The sequence below is a fragment of the Pinus tabuliformis genome, chromosome J (assembly GCF_031772625.1).
Source record: "Pinus tabuliformis cultivar Carrire ecotype Pingquan chromosome J, CPIR1, whole genome shotgun sequence".
In the NCBI taxonomy this organism is placed as follows: Eukaryota; Viridiplantae; Streptophyta; class Pinopsida; order Pinales; family Pinaceae; genus Pinus; species Pinus tabuliformis.
The window spans coordinates 1,638,007,742-1,638,029,043 of record NC_142295.1 but is presented as its reverse complement, the minus strand read 5'-3'; the positions used below and the strand labels follow the sequence as shown (position 1 = coordinate 1,638,029,043).

Below are 21,302 nucleotides of genomic sequence, written 5' to 3'. Positions count from 1 at the left end.
AACCAACTATCCCAAGCATCCGAAGGAGAGGAACTAGAAAGTGTAAAAATAAGGATATATTCAGATTGATTAGCAGCATTACTTTCATACCTAGAATTTCTTGACCTCTTTTGTGGACGATAACTTTCTTCACAATCATCAAGAGAGTCTCTTCTTTTTCTATCATTCCTTCTTCCATCTCTTCTATCATATGACATGTTGTTGTTGTAACCATGGTTATTGTTGTAGGACCTTGAAGTGTTTCTTCTTGGAGCATCTCTCTTCTCGAGGCAATCTCAAGCATAGTGTCCTTTTCGATGACAATTGTAGCATTCGACATCTCTATCTCGTCTTCTTGAGTCCTTGGAGTCTCGATTGGCTTGAGGAGGTCTTCTTGCATTAGATGGCTTTCCCTTTCCTTTCTTCTTGTTCTTCTTCCCTTGAGCAACGAAGGCAGTAGGCTCTCCTTCATCAATCAATCTTTCCTCTTGATTGCATAGAGCAAGTAGTTCATCAAAAGTAGGGATCCTTTCTTTATTGTTGATAGAAGTAATGAACATGTCCCATGATGAAGGAAGACCACTAAGGGCGGTCATCGCTAATTTCTTGTCAAGTACAATTTCTTGAGCAGTCCGGAGTCGATCCCTGATTCAAGTGATTCTCATGAAGAATGATTCTATAGTCGCTCCCTTGTGCATCTTAGACTCCTTGATTTGATTTTTCAAATCCATAATGTGGCTCAAATTGTTCACTTCATACATGCTCACAATCTTATCATACATTTCCTTGGATGTCTTCAATAAAGAAATATAAACAAGTAGATGATCTCTTAAGGAATCAATGATGACCTTCTTAGCTTTAATCTCACCTTTCTTGTACTTGGATTTGACAACTTGGGGAGCATTTTCCGGAGGTGCTGAAATCTTTCCTTCCACATATTCCATGACAGCATACTCCTCAAAGGTAACATTGATCCTGGTCTTCCACACTGCAAAGCCAAATGCTTCAATGAAATTTTCATTATCCTTAAGTATGAGGTAGACATTTTTTACCAGACCAAAAATTCCGCTGTTAGAAAATGGATGCTCTTGCTCTACGTCTATTGGGCTTGTCTTCACCTCAGCATTGATTCCATGTTAATTTTTCATCAAGAATTGTTCTATGTTGCAACTTACTTCAACAATTTCCAATAGCATCCAAATTACAATTTCACTTCTTCAATTAGCCAATGACAGTAGAGCAGTAGTAGATAGAACAATTATACAAATGCACATTGAAAGACAACCAAAAGACAAGAGACACAATATTTGGTCAATGACAAGGGAAAAAGTTAAAACCCCACAAGGAGGAAAACCCTTTGAAAATCTTCTTCTATTAGATTGTCTTCAAATGTTCAGCCAAGAGTACAACAAGCAAGAGTCAAAGTCAAGCTTTGACTAGCCAATATCCAAAATCCAATATCCAATAATGTTAATATGCCAAGCAACTATCCAAATCAGAGACTAGAGAGAGAGATGAAGTCAACTAGAGTCAAATCAGATCTTCCTGCAATCTGCCCAAGTCAACAGCAGTGAACTGTAACCAAAGTGTGCCCTAACCAGAAATAAGTCAGCAGTCAAAGAAGTCTCCAAAAGAGCTCGGTCCTGGTTCAATTAATGTGGCCTCCTTTGCTGATTGAAATGAGCCCAAAACAGTCCACTTACAGGAAGTCAAACTTGGTCAACTTAGAGAGGTCACCTGAAGTCAAAGGTCTGCAATTAGGGCTGCAATCAAAGTCCCCCGATTGTCTTGGATTTTGTGCCAATAGCTGCAGCCTGCTATAACAAAGATACTCCACCCAAAACAGCAGTAAAATCATGTAAAATCCAACCAAGTCAATGTTGGTTAGTGTCCCAAAACAGACCTGAAATTCGGCCAACCTGAAAATGACATTTGTCCTTTGCACGTGTGAAAGATTCCCTACAATTCTGAGTTGTAAAAACCAATCAAATGAGGAGAGAGAAGAGATGTGTTGACATGATGAGGTGCCAAATGAAATTGAGGTCACTTGTATTTATATGCCACTTGAGGGGTGCCATCTTGTCCTTGAGAGGTGCCATCAAGACCCAACGCCAACCTTGACAATTTTGAACTTGTGGGCTTAAATTCAAAAATCCACTTTCCCTTATCCCAATTGAGTGCTTCAAAAGTCAATTTTAGACCTCTCAGAAAGAGAAATTTAATGCAATGGTTGGAATTTGCACTGAGCTGCCAAATTAACATTGAGAAATCAAGATGCTTGAAGTTAGGGTAGATTTCTCTTAACTTGATAATTACTTGTAAATACTTTTTGGCTTCTTAATTAATTTAATGTTCTCTTCATCAAGCAATTACCAAAATGTACAAAAACATGAAGATCACAAGAGACAAAGAACACAAGAAATTAGGCTCCAAGCCAAGGCAAAGCCCCAAAAGGGGGAAAGCCCAAAAATCTTCTTCTTATAGAATCAGATCAAAGTGAGATGTCCAAGACCCAAGACCAAAACCAAGACTACCACAAAGACCCCAAATCAGCCCTCCTTCAAGTTTCTTCAACAAGTCAAAGTCAATAAAAGTCAACATTGGTCAAACATCTGAAATTTGGTCCATTCCTGAAATTTCGACCTCTGCAATTTCATCCCCCTGAAATTTCAAGCCTACAACACCATAGAATCTACCTCAGAAAACTCGCACGTGTGAGCAGAATTAGGGGCACAAGTCAGATTGTTTCTCTCCCCTTTGACTTTGTTCTCTCTCTCCTTTAACTTTTGCTTAAATTCTCCTTTCACAGAAATTGAAGTGATGATTGGTGAGCAAATGAGGTCAAATTGGCTTCTACTTATACATGTCCAGGGGGTCAAATGGGTGCCTCTTCAGGCTGACCTCTCCAGGAGGGACGACTTGCTCTGTGGAGGACAAAATTGAATTTTTTGACAGCTCCATGTACATCCCAATAAACCTACAGTACTGAGTAGTACCTAATGTGTCCTAATGTAGACTGCAGTGTTGATAAAGTCTTGGGCACAGGCATTCATTTTCTTACAAGAAGTCCAAATGAGACTTTGACTCAAATATATTTCTTTTGACTCAATAAACCCTATAGGCTATAAGCATGAAGAACATGCTTTGACTAATAAAAATAATAATGATAATAAAAAATTATTTTTCTTCTTTTTGCTTTTACATGAAATACATATTGATACAAGTATAATGATAATTATGAAGATCAAACATAATTACATTTCCAACATCCCCTTCTCTTTAGACAGCCTACCATAAACTCCTTCGCCACAAAAAGCATATATTTCTCTCCCAAAGGAGACGAGAGCTTCGTGAGGCCCTCCACTACTCCCCCAGGGCCTTTTGGTGTACCCTTTTGCCCAAGCATCGAACCATCCCCCTTGAATTGGATTCCATAACCATGTTTTCACATACTACCTCCCTATATGACATCCTCGGGCAACCTCCAATCCATTTTTCTTGCACCCCCCATGCCACCCTTTTTCAGAATTGGATGTCAAGAGGGCAGCCAGAGCTCTGAACTTTGTCAAAGTTGTTGACGAAGGCCTTCAAGCTAAATTCCTAAAGCATGGCAGTAAGCCACTTGAATCCTATGATCTATCTTGCCAATCTTTTTAACCAAGTGGTTTGCTCTAGTTTTCCTCCCACCTTGATCCAGGTGGATATTGGTGGCCACCCACCAATTCCACTTGGACCCCCACCATTGTTTCTTTCAGTTTTTCAGTTTCCTTAATTGTAGCACAGTTTACTATTTTTAGCAGTTTTTCGGGTCATAAAATTCCAGAGCCGTTTTGAGGCCCTAAACGACGTTTTTTTGGCAATCTACCGCCAGCGATTTGCTATTTAAAATCATATTTTTCGTCGAAGTCCTCAGAGAGATCTTTCCAACGGGTTATCATGCGCGTTAAACGGAGATAATATGACCAAGTCGTGACCCCGGGAAGTTGGTTGTCCAACTCACCCCAATGGGGCCCATAAACTCTTGGTGTTACATCTCCTTGGGTTAGGGTTTTGATTGTTTAGGGTTTGCTCTTATTGTTCAATAATAAAAAGGCCCTTGAGCCTCATTGTAACGCAGTTCAAAGGCATGTAGCCGCCACATCTCTTCTTAGAGATAAGCTACCATCGCCCGAACTAGTCTTATTTCCATTATATTTGTAAGCATATTTCAGTATTTGATATTAATGAAATGAAGTGTTATTTCTACTGCATCTTTGTATTTATGGTTATATCTGTAATTTGTTGCATTCCTGTTTAAATCCAAATCAGTGGTATTAGAGCGGTATGCTCTTTCTTTGTTTTTCTTTGCATGTCCCCAACAAGATCAGGATATAAGGAGTTAGGGCTTGAACTGGTCGAACCTTTGCAAGACCAACCTCGCAAATCCCGATGGCCTCCCATGGCGGACGAAAAGAAAGACGAGGGGGCAAGAGATCCTATCAAAATCTTGCTGGAGGAAGCCCTCGAGCAACAAATGAACGCGATGATGGACAACTTTGCCCAGATCCTTCAGCGGCTACCCAGGGGCGATGCATCTACTTCCGACAGCTACTCTGGAAGCGCCACACCCTTTAAGGTACAAGTTAACTTTGACATTCCCATATTTGAGGGTCAGATAGATGCAGACGTTGTAGATAAATGGTTAAATCTGCTAGAAGGATATTTTTCCGTTCATGATTTTTCCAACCAGGAAAAGATCACCTTTGCACTTCTCAAAGCAGCCCCCCACGTCAAGGACTGGTGGGAAACCTATTGTGAGCAAAAGGATGAAAGTACAAACTCACTGTTTTCAGCCACACCCACTTGGAACTCGTTCTGGGATGCCATCAAGGAGCAGTACTACCTTGTCAGGAGCTATGAGGATAAATACATAAAGTGGACAACGCTGCGACAGGGAAGGGACCAAGATGTGCCGGAGTTTACCAATGTTTTTCATACCCTTCGCACGAAGTTGGGTATCAAGGATTCTGAGAAGCATTTGGTTCTCAAGTACCTCGGCTGCCTGCACAAGTACATCCAGGACGAGATGGAATTCCTGGACATCTCCTCGCTCGGCACGGCATACCAATATGCGGTCAAGATCAAGCAAAAGTTTAAACAGAAGAAGCGAGACTTTGGATCTGTGAATCTGAAGCAAGGGAAAGGTGCCCCCAAACCGCAGAACAAAGGACAAAGCCAAGGCGAGGCGACCTAGGACAACCCACCAAAGCCGCAAGCAAAGAACAATGCCGCGAAGCCGAAGAAGGACACAGGAAAGTGGTGTGAGTTCCATAAGAGCTCCACTCACAACACAAGTGAGTGTCGGGCCAAGCAGTCACTGGTGGCCGAGCTAAAGGCTTCGGAATCAGATGCATGTTACGACTCTGAGTCAGAACTCGACAAGGGGAATGACAAAGGGAAGCAGATTATCGATGCGGAGCCCAACGCCACTGTTGCCACCACGAAGATCCAAAGGAGGAGGAGCGCCTCTTCCACTCTCAGATGTGGGTAAAGGGTTCCCCACTACAGTTCATTGTCGACAATGGGAGCCAAAAGAACTTCATTTCGGCAGAGGTCGTGAAGCGGTTGGGCTTACCGACCACAGCACATCCACAACCGTACACCATCGGTGGCTTCACCAAGGACGAGATCTTCGCGTGAGCCAGCAGTGTTGCCTTCCATACAACATCAAGCCCTTCACGGATGAGGTATTATGTGACGTTGCTCCCCTTGATGTTTGTGATGTATTATTAGGCCAACCATACTTATGGAAGCGACATGTTGTGTATGAGTCAAGGCCTCATGCTGTTATTGTTACTTTGGGAAATAAGTTGTACAGGATACTAGAGGTAGCACCGCCTACCACCATCTCTTTGGTTACTGCAAAACAATGCAGTAAGCTCATTTCCAAAACCGGGAAATTTGTTTTCCTGATGATACGCCCTCAGGGAAAGAAGAAGACGGTGGCCACGACCTCCAGACAGGGCCCCTCCGCACAGCAACAACAGATGGACAAGATCGTGGACAAGTACGAGGACATCTTCACCTCCCCCACAGGGGTGCCTCTGCACTATCAGGTCAAGCACTCCATCGATCTGACCCCAGGTGCGTCGCTGCCCAATGGACCAATCTATCGGCGCTCCGTTCTGGAGAACGACGAAATCAAGAGGTAGATTCAGGAGCTGTTGCAGAAAGGTCACATCGGTCCGAGTTCATCGCCCTACGGGAGCCCGATCGTGTTGGTACAGAAGAAGGATGGAACTTGGGGACTCTGTATTGCTTATCGAGCGCTGAACAAGATCACTGTCTAGAATAGGCAGTCGATCCCACGGATTGGTGACCTTCTAGACCAACTAAATGGGGCAAAATATTTCAGCAAGTTCAACTTGAAGTCCGACTATCGCCAGGTACCAATCGAACCCTCCGATGTGTGGAAGACTGCCTTCAAAGCCAAGGAAGGCCTTTTCGAATGGTTGGTTATGCCTTTTGGGTTGACGAATGCTCCTGCAACCTTCATGAGGCTAATGGATGACATCTTGCGACCATTCACCAACTCATTTGTAGTGGTATACTTGGATGACATCCTGATCTTTAGACAAAGTTGGGGAGAGCACCTCCACCACATCCAACAGGTTCTCCAAACACTGCGGCAACACAAGTTGTGTGCCAATTTGGAGAAATGCACTTTTGGCATGACCCAGGTTCAGTATCTGGGATACATTATTGATGAACAAGGGGTGCATGTGGATCCAGCCAAGATCCAAGTCATTCGGGATTGGCCAACCCTAACCACTCTGACAGAGCTCCGTAGCTTTCTGGGTCTTGCCAATTTCTACCGCAAGTTCGTGTTGGGATTCTCTCATATCACTTGGCCCTTGAGTCAAGTCACCAAGGGAAGAGCGAAAGCAAAATTCTTTTGGTCTAAATCTCAACAGAAAGCATTCGTAGAGTTGAAACATCGCCTCTGCTCTGCACCAATGCTCACTTTACCAGACTTGCAACAACCATTTGAGATCGAGACAGATGCCTCTGACTATGCTATTGGGGCAGTCCTTACTCAACAGGGGCATCCAGTGGCATATCATAGTGAGACACTTTCAGGGACAGTCCGGAAGTATCCCACTTATGACAAAGAGATGTATTCCATCGTGCAAGCTTGCCGACAATGGAAGCATTACATTTTGGGGAAGGAAACGGTCATCCACACAAACCACCAACCCCTGCAGTTCACACAGACACAAGGGAAGTTGTAGAATGATCACCATCAAAAGTGGTCCACATACCTGCAGCAGTTCCATTTGAATATCAAGTATAAGAAGGGTAGCACCAATAATGTTGCAGACTGCCTCAACCGACCACCGATCATGGCGTTAACCACCGTGCTCAACTCTTGTGGGCACGAGACTTCTGATTTGCCACTTCTCTACAAAAGCAACCCAAAGTTCATCACACATACCAGATGCTCTTGGAGGGTTAGCAAGTTCCAGATTTTCACCTCCAGGATGCCCTGCTATGCCACCTAGGACACCTTTGTGTTCCTTCAAGCGAGCAAGCCAAGATGATTTGGGAAGTGCACTACAGTCGGGCCGCTGGGCATTTCGGGGTCGAGAAAACAGTGGCAGTATTGCAGAAGTATTTCTACTGGCCGAATCTTCGATAGGATGTCGGGAAGTACATCAGATCCTGCACTGTCTGCGCCATTGCCAAACCGACCATCAAGAAGTAAGGCCTCTATACTCCGCTACCTACCCCTAGTCGACCTTGGGAATCCATCTCCATGGATTACATGTCGGGCCTTCCTTCTACTAAGCATGGAAATGACTGTGTTTTTGTGGTCATCGACAAGTTCTCGAAGATGGCCATTATGGCGGCCTGCAAGAAGAATATCACAGCAGAAGCCACTGCTAAACTCTTCTTTGAACAAGTATGGGTACACTTTGGGATCCCATAGTCTATCATCTCAGATCGGGTCAGCAGGTTCCTTAGTTTATTTTGGTCCAGTCTCTAGTTGATGCTGGACACCAAACTCACTAAGTCCATAGACTTCCATCCCCAAACTGATGGCTAGATAGAGGTTGTCAACAGGATGATTGTACACATTCTGTGCATGTACAACTCAATGCATGAGACAGGCCCTCCAGCCCTAGCTTAACAAAGGATATGGCTCTCTTGCCCTCATCGAGAGACAGTGCTTCTAGATTCAGTTTTAGAACATCTAATCCAAACTCCACCTCATGGACACAATTATTCAACCTATAGTTCTTTGGCTCCAAGATCTAGGGACCAAGTTTGATGCAGACAAATTTGAGTCCAAACCTTGCTTCTTAGATGCATCATATGATGCAAACGTACAGTTCCACAGCCTATTATCCAGGCAGAGTTCAAGGCCCATCCATTCCACCTTGAGGTCATCTTCCGCCTAGTCTCTTTCCTCCACAAAGTTAGATCTCTCCGAGACTCTGCAATGGGGAGAGATCGTTACCCCTACCTAGCACTTTGCTCCTCAAAAGCCCTCACTTCAAATCAATCAACAAATCGTGCTCGAGGGTCGTTCTCTAAGGGATCCTGACTCCTCCAATCTATGGCCATCTCCCCAGAGCGCCTCCCACCATTCAAATTCTCTCGTGATGCATCAAGCGATCTTCTGCCAACTAAATAGGTACTAAATCACTCCATCAAAGACGACATCTATCAGTTATACACTCATGTCACATGGATTTCACCTCCTATGGGCCATCGAAAATGTCTTTCTATTTGGAGCATTTCTTAGAGTTGCAGGATGGCCTCATCATTCGCCCCCCTTACTTACATCGACAATGGATGCACGCACTCAGGATACCCCTAGGGTAACTTCGTGTGGGCTCACATCATCTTAGAGTTGAGACTAACCATCATATTCCTCAATCGGATAGAATTTTCCAAGTGTGTCATCTACACGAGCCAGAGACTAAGTGGTACCTCATCTTCAAGTGCCCCGTTTACTATGAAACCAAAGGACATTTCCATTGTCTCTACAGGGATTCCAGGTTCTCCCTCTCTACTTTTTAAATTTTTTCCAATACCAGGACCAGAGATGCCTAGCCCTCTTTATCAGGGAGATCTTTACATATAGATCTCAACTCTTGCACACCTCAACTCAACTTCGGATTTCTAGAACTATTAACTCTTATTTCCACGTTGTTTCGTCTAATTGTAATAAGAAGCGGCGGGCAGAGTCTCAGTATGCAACAGATAGGAGAAGGGTGAGATCTCGAGATTCACCGCAATCCCCACCCTTTTACGAGACAGACAAGTATATTTGAGACCAGCCCGTAGATGCAATAACATGCTTCAGTCAACTTATCCTCAAAGAGTCAGAGGAAATGGTTCGAGACAGAGACAGCCCATGGCTCCTCCCACCCGCCAAACCTCCTCCCAGCCACACACAATAGACAGAGAATAATCATCAGCTTCTTCCTTTTAGCCTCAAATGTTAGGAGTAGCCCTCGCTCCTCTACCCCCCCCCCAGGATCATACAATTGGATTTCCTGACGGTTCTGGATGACCTAGATAGGGAGAGATTGCCTTGCTCGCCTCCCTCACCATTGACCATCAGATGTGGAAGATGTTGAACTCATTGGCCTCACCTTCAGCCCTCTTTTGCTTCTTTGGAGTTACACAATATAACCACAAATATACTTTGTATTTCTCATATTTTGTCATTTCATGCGATTTTATACATTCTCTAATTGTACCTTTATTTCATTTTAGTCTTATTTTATTCATATTTTCATATTTTTAGCTTTGGAGCTACAATGGAGTAGCATTTGCACTCCCACATGTCTTGTATTCTCACCGGATGTATCTTTTAGTCCCATTGACCTACTTTTGTGGTCACCCGATGACATTAATAAAATAAATTATCTTATCTTTTTGTTGTCCTCCGGTTAATGAGTTTTCCCATACGACGTTATTTCGAAGTGGGAGTGGGGAGCGACATTTTCAAAAGCTCCCAGTTTGGGAGCGAATCGGGAGCGAACTTTTATATAATATATATTTTTATATATTTTGATGCATATATGTCAACAAAAGCATGTAGAATGATGAATTAGATATAAAAAGCATAAAAACATGGATTACACCATATAACATCAATCATCTAAAAGTTATAATCTTCATCAACCACGTCCACAAGTTACAAGTTCTCATTTATATAACATGTAAGGGTGACATAACCAAACTAGCATAGAGTGGTATCCATCTCTAAACTTAAAATACATCAACAAATAGGCTCTAGATGGCCTCTAGCATGCAAAAAAATCATGCTACAACAAATAGCTACATATCATGAAAATCATTGTCTATCTTGGGATCTTTGTCATTAATATCACCCTCTAAGCAATTAACATAAGATAGAAAAAATGTAGCATGCCAAGTCAATATTTTGTTTGAGTGATGGGTACATTTTTAGTAGGGTCATGATAGAGGAGTTCGACAACCAATGTCACTAACATGAAGGTACAAAGAGGACTTGGTGCTCTTGATTAAATACTATTAAAATTGGCAACTAGGGCCAAACTCCATGTGGGTCATCTTATTAATGGAAGCTGATATTTTTCTTGGATCCCTCTCATCGAGAGGTGTAGGATTCATCTAAAGATAATCCGATTCCGATAAGTATTCATGGAGATATGAATTTATTTGTGTTATGGGACAATTCGTGAAGGTCAGCCAGCAACCAAATAAACCCCATTTGTGCTCAACGTTTTAGTATAAATAGAGGTGGCCTTTAAGTCATTTTCAACACACTTGGGATCTCTTCCTCTCTAGTTGTCTTTGGGTTTTAGTAGGAGGAGAGATCCTAAGGGATAACGCTGCCCTAATCCAAAGGGTAGACGCCAGAACTGTCGACACTGCCAGGAATAGCCGGAATTGCCGGAACTATCGGGAACTGCCAGAACTACGGGGAAAAGACGGCACTGCCAGAACTGCCGAGAATAGCCGAAATTGCCGGAACTGCCAGGAATTGCTGGAACTGTCGGAACTACTAGGAACTGCCAGAACTGCCGGGAATAGCCGGAATTGCCAGAACAGCCGAAATTGCCGAAACTGCCGGGAAGTGCCAAAACTACGAGGAAAAGCCAAAACTGTCGGAATTGCCAGGAATAGATGAAATTGCCGGAATTGCCGAAACTGTCAGAACTGCCGTAACTGCCGGGAACAGCCGGAACTGTCGGGAACTGTCGGAACAGCCAGAGCATCTATCTCCGAAGGAGAGCAGCATGCAAAGGGACAACAAGCAAGCAATGTGCAGCCAACACATAGGTCAGTGTGGCAACATGGTGCAACAATGGCACATAATGCAATACAGTGATGGGTACAGTCATGATTAATGAAGCGTGATGAGATGCAGCATAGTGACGATGAGTGCGGCATGGTGCAGCGTGGTGAGGTGCAGCATGATGACGAAATGCAGCACAATGATAGGTGAAGGAGTCACCTTGGAGAATCAGTTGAAGCAGCATGTCTTCAACTGATCTCATGTATCATCTTCTTAGAGATGATCTATGCTCTTATCTAGATAAGTCAAAGTGTTAACTTCTGTTGTAAACGTACTATCTCTCTCTCTCTCTGTTGAACTGTTGAAGAACATATAAGAAGAATTGATCAAGGGTTTCCCCACATTGGTGTTTGTCCCTGGCTAGCGCCACATCTTGTGCCCTTTTGTCTTGGCTTGTCTTCTGCGATTTATGTTTATGTTCTATCTGCAGTTTAATTTAATGCTGATGTGATTGCTAATCTAGAAAAGATATTGAGCTAACTATGAAAATTGAAATAAATTGCTCTAAGCATAGAACATACCCAAAATTAACATGGTATTAGAGTTGAGGTGAAGACAAAGCCCAAGCAAGAGCGAAAGAGAAATCAACGAAGACAGTTGGGAAAGGACAAAAGGATCAATGGGTTCCTCATCCCTCTTCAAATTCACCGAGGGTGAAGTTGAAGCAGAGAATATTATCAGAATGGCGCAGCAGAAGTTTCTGATGGCCTACCTAAAGATCACTTCTATGGGAAGTCCCGATCTAAGGATGTAAGGAAAGGCAGTTCGGCCATTATGCGGAGTGTCCGACTGGCAGGGACACATCACTTGATGATGATAACAATCATTCCAGGGACATCTTCAATGATCAGAGGAATGACAGGTAATGCAGGTCATCAAGGATACAGCCGACTCTTCAATGAAAGCAAGGAACCCCTGGTATGAAGAATCAAATGTTGTTTTTGATAAGATAAAGAAGCGTTATCTTGTATTAGCCCTCTCCTTCAGATTCTTTGGGAATCTAGCTTATTGATTGTAGTGCTTCAAGGCACTTCATCGGATAGTAGGGTGCACTCTCTAATTTGGTATAGATGGAAACAATCGTGGGATTATACTTGGAGCTGATGCCACCTATCCCGGAAAGGGTGTAGGGAATGTTACCCCTCAATTGAATGAGGATAACTCGATTCATTTACAAAATCTCTTTTATGTACCTGATCGCAAGAAGAACCTAGTGTCCATTTCGGCAATGGAAGTCAAAGCTTACAGGGTGGCACTCATCGATGGAAAGGTACGTGTTTGAAAATAAAATTTTCAAAGATGTTTTTGAGTTCGGGGTTGTATCAAGTTGCAAGAAGTCCACTGGGACCATGTCCATTGACACATAGCACCGGAGGTCTGTGAGTCAGATGGTGACAGGGATGCCTGAATTCAAAAAGAGCATGAAAGTATCGGTCTGAGATGTACCGAAGGAAAATCTTACAAGAGGACCATTCCCCTCATGTAGCAGGTCCACAGGTTTGGAACAACCCGAGGGGTTTGAGATTCATGATCAGGAATCTCACGTATGCATGTGGAAGAAAGCCCTCTACGGCTTGAAGCAAAATTCCCCAAGCGTAGTATGAGAGGATTGATAGCTGTTAGATGAAGCTGAGATTCACTAAGAGTGAAGTCGATCCAAACCATTGTTTGAAGGTTGTGGATGATAGACCTCCCATACCAGCACCTTCTGAGGACGACCTATTTCAAACAGGTGCAGACCCTCTCACTTGCAAAAGTAAGAGGGAGTTGGATTCCAGATGTGGAATGGTAAACTGCAAACCTATGACTACCTCGAGGATCTTAACTTTCACAAGTTATATGGTGATGATGGCGGACCAGATTGGGGAAATGACTCTGAGTTCCATAAACTCATTTGCATTGATGTTCTTGGTGAACTTCCGTCCAAACATATGTTTTGCAATTAGCATGGTGAGCTCATATTTGGTTGAGCCTCACTGGATCGGTGCTAAGAATCTTCTCAGATATCTTCAGGGCACAATCTCTCATGGATTGAGATACATTGCTGGAAATATGAAGTTGCATAATTATTCAAATGCTCACTGGGCAGGTAGTGTGGAGGATCACTAGAGCACTTCTCAGCGCTGGTTCTCTTTGGGTTCTGCTTTGATATCATGGATGAGCAGGAAGCAGAAGTCGGTTGCTATAAGCACCACCGAAACCGAATACATAGCTATGAGTATGATATCGTATGAAGCTGCCTAGTTGTGGAAGCTCTTCAGTGAGCTATTTGTACACATGATGAATACCACTGTGATTCTCTGTGACAACGAGAGGGGGGATTCGATTATTGAAGAATCTCGTATTCGATGATTGCTCCAGCAAATAGACATCAGATACTGCCTTATCTGGGATATGGTAAGTCGATGAGCGAGGAGGCTCCATCGCATTGAGACTGATGTACAGGTCGCAGACATTTTGTCAAAGCTTCGGGAAAGGTCAAATCTGTGACTTTGCCAAACGACTTGGAGTCATTGAGAGACCTTCTTATAAGGGTCCTGCATGTTGCACGCATTGAGCTCTGGGAGCTCTGGGAGGCTTGGGGTACTTACTGGAGCAACATACGACCACAGGGCGACTCACCCTCCCCTAGTGGTGCGCTATGTACAGGATGATAGGTTCAACCTTCCCCTGTGATACCCCGTGGCGACTGTGGAACGAGATGATTAGTTCTCCGGTGGCAACTGTGGAACAGGATGATTAGTTCTCCTGTGGGCCGGGATGATTAGTTCTCCCGTGGCAACTGTGGAACAGGATGATTAGTTCTCCTGTGGGCTGGGATGATTAGTTCTCCCGTGGCAACTATGGAACAGGATGATTAGTTCTCTTGTGGGCCGGGATGATTAATTCTCCCATGGCAACTGTGGAACAAGATGATTAGTTCTCCTATGGGCCGGGATGATTAGTTCTCCCGTGGAAACTGTGAAACAGGATGATTAGTTCTCCTATGGGCCGGGATGATTAGTTCTCTCGTGGCAACTGTGAAACAAGATGATTAGTTCTCCTGTGGGCCGGGATGATTAGTTCTCCCATGGCGACTGTGGGGCAGGATGATTCATTCTCCTGTGGACAGGATGATTAGTTCCCCTGTTGAGGCATCCTACCCATGCAGTCTGGGACTCATAGGAAGTACCTCTCATCTGATCAATGAGCAGGGAAATGGGGTTAGGGACCATAGTAGTACTATCGATGGACGCATCGTTGTATCTACTTACTGCCTATGCTAGGATGACCTCCATTGATCTGGGATCAATGCAATTGATCTGGGATCAGTGTGAGTGGTTTGAGACACTCTCTTGAGATATTGATTTGGGATCAATTAAACTAACTTTGGGTCAGTAAGAGTGATGTGACACACTCTCTTCAGATGAAACTGACTTCGGGTCAATAGAGAATGGTATTAGACATTCTCGATCAATTCTTCTTCTTCATGGTTCAGCAGAGCAGAGCAGTGCAGGGCACTAATGGCAGAGATAGTACAGTCGGACATATGGATCAGCAGATGGACTTTTCCCTAGTTGAGAGGGAGTGTTAAAATTGGCAACTAGGGACAAACTCCATGTGGGTCATCTTATTAATGGAAGCTAATATTTTTCTTGGATCCCTCTCATCGAGAGGTGTAGGATTGATCTAAAGATAATCCGATTCCGATAAGTATTCATGGAGATATGAATTTATTTGTGTTATGGGACAATTCGTCAAAGTCAGCCAGCAACCAAATAAACCCCACTTGTGCTCAACGTTTTAGTATAAATAGAGGTGGCCTTCAAGTCATTTTCAACACACTTGGGATCTCTTCCTCTCTACTTGTCTTTGGGTTTTAGTAGGAGGAGAGATCCTAAGGGATAACACTGCCGTAATCCAAAGGGTAGAAGCCAGAACTGTCGAAACTGCCAGGAATAGCCGGTATTGTCGGAACTGTCGGGAATAGCTAGAATTGCCGAAACTGTTGGGAACTGCGGGGAAAAGCCGGAACTGTCGGAACTACCAGGAATAGCCGAAATTGCCGGAACTGCGGGGAAATGCCAGAACTGATGGAACTGCCAGTAATTGTCGGAATTGCTGGAACTGTCGGAATTGTTGGAACTGTCGAGAACAGCTAGAATTGTCAGAACTGCCGGGAACTGCCGGAACTACTGGGAATAGCCGAAATTGCCAGAATTTGCCGGAACTATCGGGAACAGCCGAAATTGCCGGAAATGTCGGAACTGTCGAGAACTGCCAGAACTGCGAGGAAAAGTCAGAACTACCGGAACTGCCGAGAATAGCCGAAATTGCCGGAATTGCCGGAACTGCCAGAACAGCCGGAACTGCCGAGAACAGTAGGAACTGCCGGAACTGCCAGGAACATCCGGAATTGCCGGAACTGTCGGGAATAGCCGGAACTGCCGAAACTGTCGAGAACTGCTGGAACAGCCAGAGCATCTGTCTCCGAAGGAGAGCAGCATGCAAAGGGACAACAAGCAAGCAATGTGCAGCCAACACATAGTTCAGTATGGCAACATGGTACAACAATGGCACATAATGCAGTACAGTGATGGGTACAATCATGATTAATGAAGCGTGATGAGATGCAGCATAGTGATGATGGGTGCAGCATGGTGCAGCGCGGTGAGGTGCAACATGATGATGAAATGCAGCACAACGATAAGTGAAGGAGTCACCTTGGGGAATCCGTTGAAGCAACATGTCTTCAACTGATCTCATGTATCATCTTCATAGAGATGATCTATGCTCTTATCTAGATAAGTCAAAGTGTTGACTTCTGTTGCAAACGTACTATCTCTCTCTCTGCTAAACTATTGAAGAACATATAAGAAGAATTGATCAAGGGTTTCCCCACATTGGGGTTTGTCCCTGGCTAGCGCCACATCTTGTGTCCTCTTGTCTTGGCTTGTCTTCTGTGATTTATGTTTATGTTCTATCTGCAGTTCACTTTAGTGCTAATGTGATTGCTAATCTGGAAAAGATATTGAGCTAACTATGAAAATTGAAATAAATTGCTCTAAGCATAGAACATACCTAAAATTAACAAATACAAATCTCATACCCTAGTACATGACAAAATCCAATGGAAACATTTCAATCCCCCAATTCTGAAATCCTGAAAAATTGATAATTTTGTTGGATTTTGAGTGAGATCTGAAATTATACCTTTTCCATATGAAACTAAACATCCTGAGTCTTTTCATGGTAATGTTAAAAATTTAAATAAAAGATGAAAATGAAATATAAAGGAGAATGTCACTTTTACTTTAAGAATTTAACATTACCATGAATTACATATCAATAATAGGGCCATAAGCTTGAAAATTAGGCTGCCCTACTCAAAAAGTCTTGTTAATTTGAAAAAAAATTGCATTTGGAACATCTTTGTGACAAAAAATTTATGAAAAAACCAAGGATAATTTTTTTTGCGAGAGCATGACGGGAGAGAATTTTGGGAGCGTGCTCTAAGAGCAATTCGAAGGGGGGGAGCCGCTCCCCCACAACCATGTTTCCATATCTCCTTCTGGGTAAAATTATCCCATAACCGGCTCCAATCTGGAAGTTATTGACGAGTAAGAATCCCATCCACAAAACTGGACCAATGCTTTATGCACCCCTTTAGAGTAACTTTAACCAAGTCCAAATCATGCACAATTTCCCCAACAGTTGCAAGCTCATCATGAGCCTGTTAGACCCTCGTGAAATAAGATGTCATGGTCTCAGATCTATTCATTTTAATGTTGTTTAACTTCTCCCGCAACACCATTTTTTTGTTCTCATTTGTACTCTGATAAAGACTAGTCAAAGCTACCCACATTTGTCTTTCGATGTCCTTCCCTGATATGTAAGGAATTATATGACCCCTCACACCATCAAAAATTATGTATCTTGCTTTCATGTCTTTGAGCTTATGCTCTACTGCAAGATTTGGTTCTGAAGGAACCTGCATGTCTCTGCTTACTAGATCTCAGAGACCATTCATCTTCATTATCATGGTAATTCACTCCTTCCAAGCATTGAAATTTGATAGCCCATCTAACCAATCTTCATATCTCAAGCTACTTGATGATGCCATCTCCACAAATCGACCATGGCCACAAAACCTAGCTGCAAAATTTTAAGAAATAATTATGTTGCTGCAAAAAGAAAAAGTTGTTGCTGCAAACCCTCGTGATCTCTCTCTCAATCTTCTAGACTACTCTGATACCATGTTAAATTTCTAATACCAGCCAGATTTATTTTCTCACAGCAATTTAATTTTTATTTATTTACCCAAATAAATATTGAATCATCGAAAAATAAAATCACTGGTATTTTAAACTTCTAGAATTAAATATATGCAGCAGAAATAAACCAAAGAGATCACTCACACATTGCAAATATAAATCACCCAAAACAATTCTCTGTCATTTAATTATCTAGAAAATATGGGTTTTTCGACCAATAGAGATACAAGGAAAAATATAAAACCTTGGAACCTGTAACATGGCTCCCTCAAATCGAATTCGACAAAAGGTACTGGGCCTCTAGGAAATTAGCCTCCGGATGATATCGGCCTGGAGAACTTGACCCAAATACTCAGCCAGCAACTCGACCGACGTCCCCCTTGCATGCCACTGATGCGCACTAGGGAAAGCTTGGCCCTCCAGCGACTTGGCCTCCTCCAGATAAAATCAATCTCCCTTTGACAACTCAGCCCTGCAATCTCCTCTGACTCAGCCCTTCTGGATTTGCCCCAATCCACTTATACTTCTTCTCTGCGCACCTGGTCCATAGACTCACTCGCACTTAGAGAAAATCGTTCTCTCTGAATGATGACTCGCTCACACAACTTGTGTCTTCACCTCCTCACTAGGCTCCCTTTATAATCTACATTGGCTCCAAATCCCTAAACCCAATCTCCTCTCTAAAACCATCTTGGAGATCAACGATTGCAATTATTTCTAAGTCACTTAAAGAATTAAATTATTTATCCTTAGAAAATTACTCAATAGTCTACAATAGTTAATTTACTTTAATTATTGTACTTTTCCTAAGTTAGACTTAGAAAAAAAAAACATAAATCACTTACTCCACCTAGCAAGCACCTAGAAGAGGCAAATAATGTCTTCCACATGCTAAGTCACCAAGCATATGCAGAAGACCTTCTGAAGCTACCACTCACTTCAACAAGAGCATTGACCGAAGCATAGGTGGAGAGCTTTGAAGTAAAGCTATCTATGGATCATAATAGGGTTGTTGATTGGTAAGTTGACCACAGGGGAGAAAAATTTTCTCCTATGGGTCACCCACTTTTGCTGGATAACAGGTCACACCCCAAAATTCAATCCCCATATCGATATGCCACAGCCCACATGCCACTACAGATACCAACTAATTAAGGTACATGATATATTGATAATTAATACTAAAGACAAGGTTGTCTTCTTCAATCATTTCATTGTCCAAATCAACTCTCCTTGAGTGTGCTTTTGTGCTGGTATTGGTTGGCATTCAATTGCAGCCTGGTACGGTGGATTTCGGGTCTATAAACAGAGTTCAACACCTCTGTAACCCAGGTAAATTCTATGACTCGCACTCTGAAAAACGTAATCATTTACACGTCTTCAAATTCAGAATTCCTTTTGGCCCCCAAGGTTGCAGCTTGATTGGCGGCCATTGTGATATGATCTTTGTGAAAAATTGAGGTTTGAAGTTCGAATCCCCTGATTTATCGTGTGGGCCATGTACTGGGGCACGTATGGGTTCACCTAGAGGTTATAGTGGTAGCAGTCGAAATCAAACTCGAAATCGAACTCGTGTCACGTGAGTATGAGCCCGATCTAGTTATTGATTTCTCTATAAACAAAAAAATATATATTCAGAATCCTTTTTGACATTGGCAGGCCTCAGTGCATTAAATATTAGATATATTTAGCTGTAGCCTATAGGCTGTACGATTGGGATGGTCTTGGTTGAGAACCGTGCTAGAAATTTCATATTTTATAAAACAGATTAAAATCACCTCTAAGAGTGGGCAGGATGAAGGATTGTAATTTGTAACCATGGGAGCATTGTTCTTGCCATTACAACCTCTCATCTTCTTCACCGTCACCACCCACCTCAGCAAAGTTTTCCGTATTAAGCTGTTTGGTAACGGCACATTAGCATCAGCCTGCTTGAATTAATCATTCCTGGTCATGATTTGACAGTGTGTATTGGACCTTCCAATCGATATTAGTTACATGCACGTTTGGTTCCTCTGAAGCTGGTCTTTCTTGAGAGTCAACATTGCTAATGGCCCATTCTTAGGAAAAAAACGTTTTGTAACAGGGAATATAGAAACCCAAAATTTCAAAAAATTATAGTTTGCCAGGCTGGGTGCAAGGGGAATTCCAAAACTGCTGTGGATCAGGATCTGACAGGTGAGCACTCGCATGTCTGACTTGCAGAAACTCGGAACCGAGTTAAGTTGGCTCAACAGCAGGTTCAAGCAGAGTTTGACTCAGGAGTACTCTGTTATTTTTTCAACTACGCGTTTAAGACGTAGGTTTAAGGTTCCCAAAGACCTAAAAGATGTGGATGTTCACGACTACATTGCATAAAATGGGAAATAACAGCAAGCACTGATCAAACAACGGAAAGAAGATTGTGCGATCCGACATATCATGGCACCCTGCATTGTACAGGGATAGATAAGATAGATAAAATAACTTTATTAATGTTTCGCAGATAGCCACAAAAATAGGTATATGGGACTGAAATGGTACATCCAGTGCTGGGAGTAGCAAAGCGTCTCCTAAAACAGCCTATCACGGTTGTTTTTATTTTAGAGGGCAATATAGGGTTTCCAGAAAAGTGGTCACTGATTCGATTCTTCCAGATTCACATTGAGAACAGAGGCACGGATATAACCAGTCCCGATAACTCTAATCCAAATTAAAAGCATATTCATTTAAGCAAGGAAATTTCTAAATAGCGAAGTCAGGCATTACCAGAAGCCGTAACAGACATGCAGCATCGGGTCACAGATAGTGAAGAGGAAGCCTTTGGGAGTGATCGGCTGCTTATATTAACCGTAAACAGTAGTTGGTCGTGGCCAGTGATTGTTCGCCATCGAAGACTGCAAATAGTATTAGATGGGCGAATCCCCTGTAGCATTGTTGTCCTTTCTGTGAATCTCTGAAACCCAGTTGGGCAAACTGATGCCAGGGCCCCTGACATGTTCAATCTATATCAAAATTTCCTTTTATCACCCAAATATGTATCTCTGTTTGTTGTCAGATTGTCTCCAGTCCAATTAAATCAAATGTAGTAGTTCATTTCTGTGTAGAGTCACAGAGAGCTTGAGGTATAGAAGCAAGAAAGGTGTATCGATAGAAATTCAGTCTATCAATGAAATGCTTGGAGGAACGCTGATGCCCACAGGCTTATCCGATATGCTCTTATTGGCTCTCGCCATTTTTGGACTGACACGTGTATTAATAGAAATATCACTGCGGATGGAGGATTTAGACTTCCTAGGATTTAAATGACCTATAGTTGTATCTCGTCATGACCAAACTAGACCCCGCGTCCAATGTCCAAGTCTCCATGTCTCGTCACTCCTATACTTTTCAGATCTTTCAAAATATTGAAACACTTTGATTCAATGTACTTTGTGGCCATGGGAGGGCCACGTCTCTCCATGAGCTTGACATGTATGCTTTCATGGTCTTGTTTGTCTTGCCGTTAAGCTTATGAGGGTCGTTTATCTTTGTAGCTCGTTTGATTTTAATTCACCCCAGACAATTCTACATTGTAGTCATCAATGACTACATTAGTAGTCAATGTACTCATATACATTGTAATTATACTAGCTATTATTTTTAAAGATGTAAAGATATATCTGAGATATACAAGATGTTGAAAGATTATCTTGAAAAATTAAATCATTAAATATTAAAATTCTCATTTTTAAATGAGTGTAATTCAAATT

At 42.6% G+C, this 21,302-nt stretch overlaps 1 protein-coding gene across 1 annotated transcript in view; it reads right to left on the bottom strand.

Annotated features, from left to right (window-relative positions):
- PSB29 (photosystem II reaction center PSB29 protein) overlaps positions 1-20,801 on the bottom strand; it is a 188,338-nt gene extending 167,537 nt beyond the window's left edge. Inside the window, exon 1 of the mRNA XM_089379847.1 lies at positions 20,320-20,801. Coding sequence (XP_089235973.1) covers positions 20,320-20,548 — 229 coding nt within the window. The 5' untranslated portion in view covers positions 20,549-20,801. The remainder of the gene's footprint in view (positions 1-20,319) is intronic.
- Between the last annotated feature and the right edge of the window lie 501 nt (positions 20,802-21,302).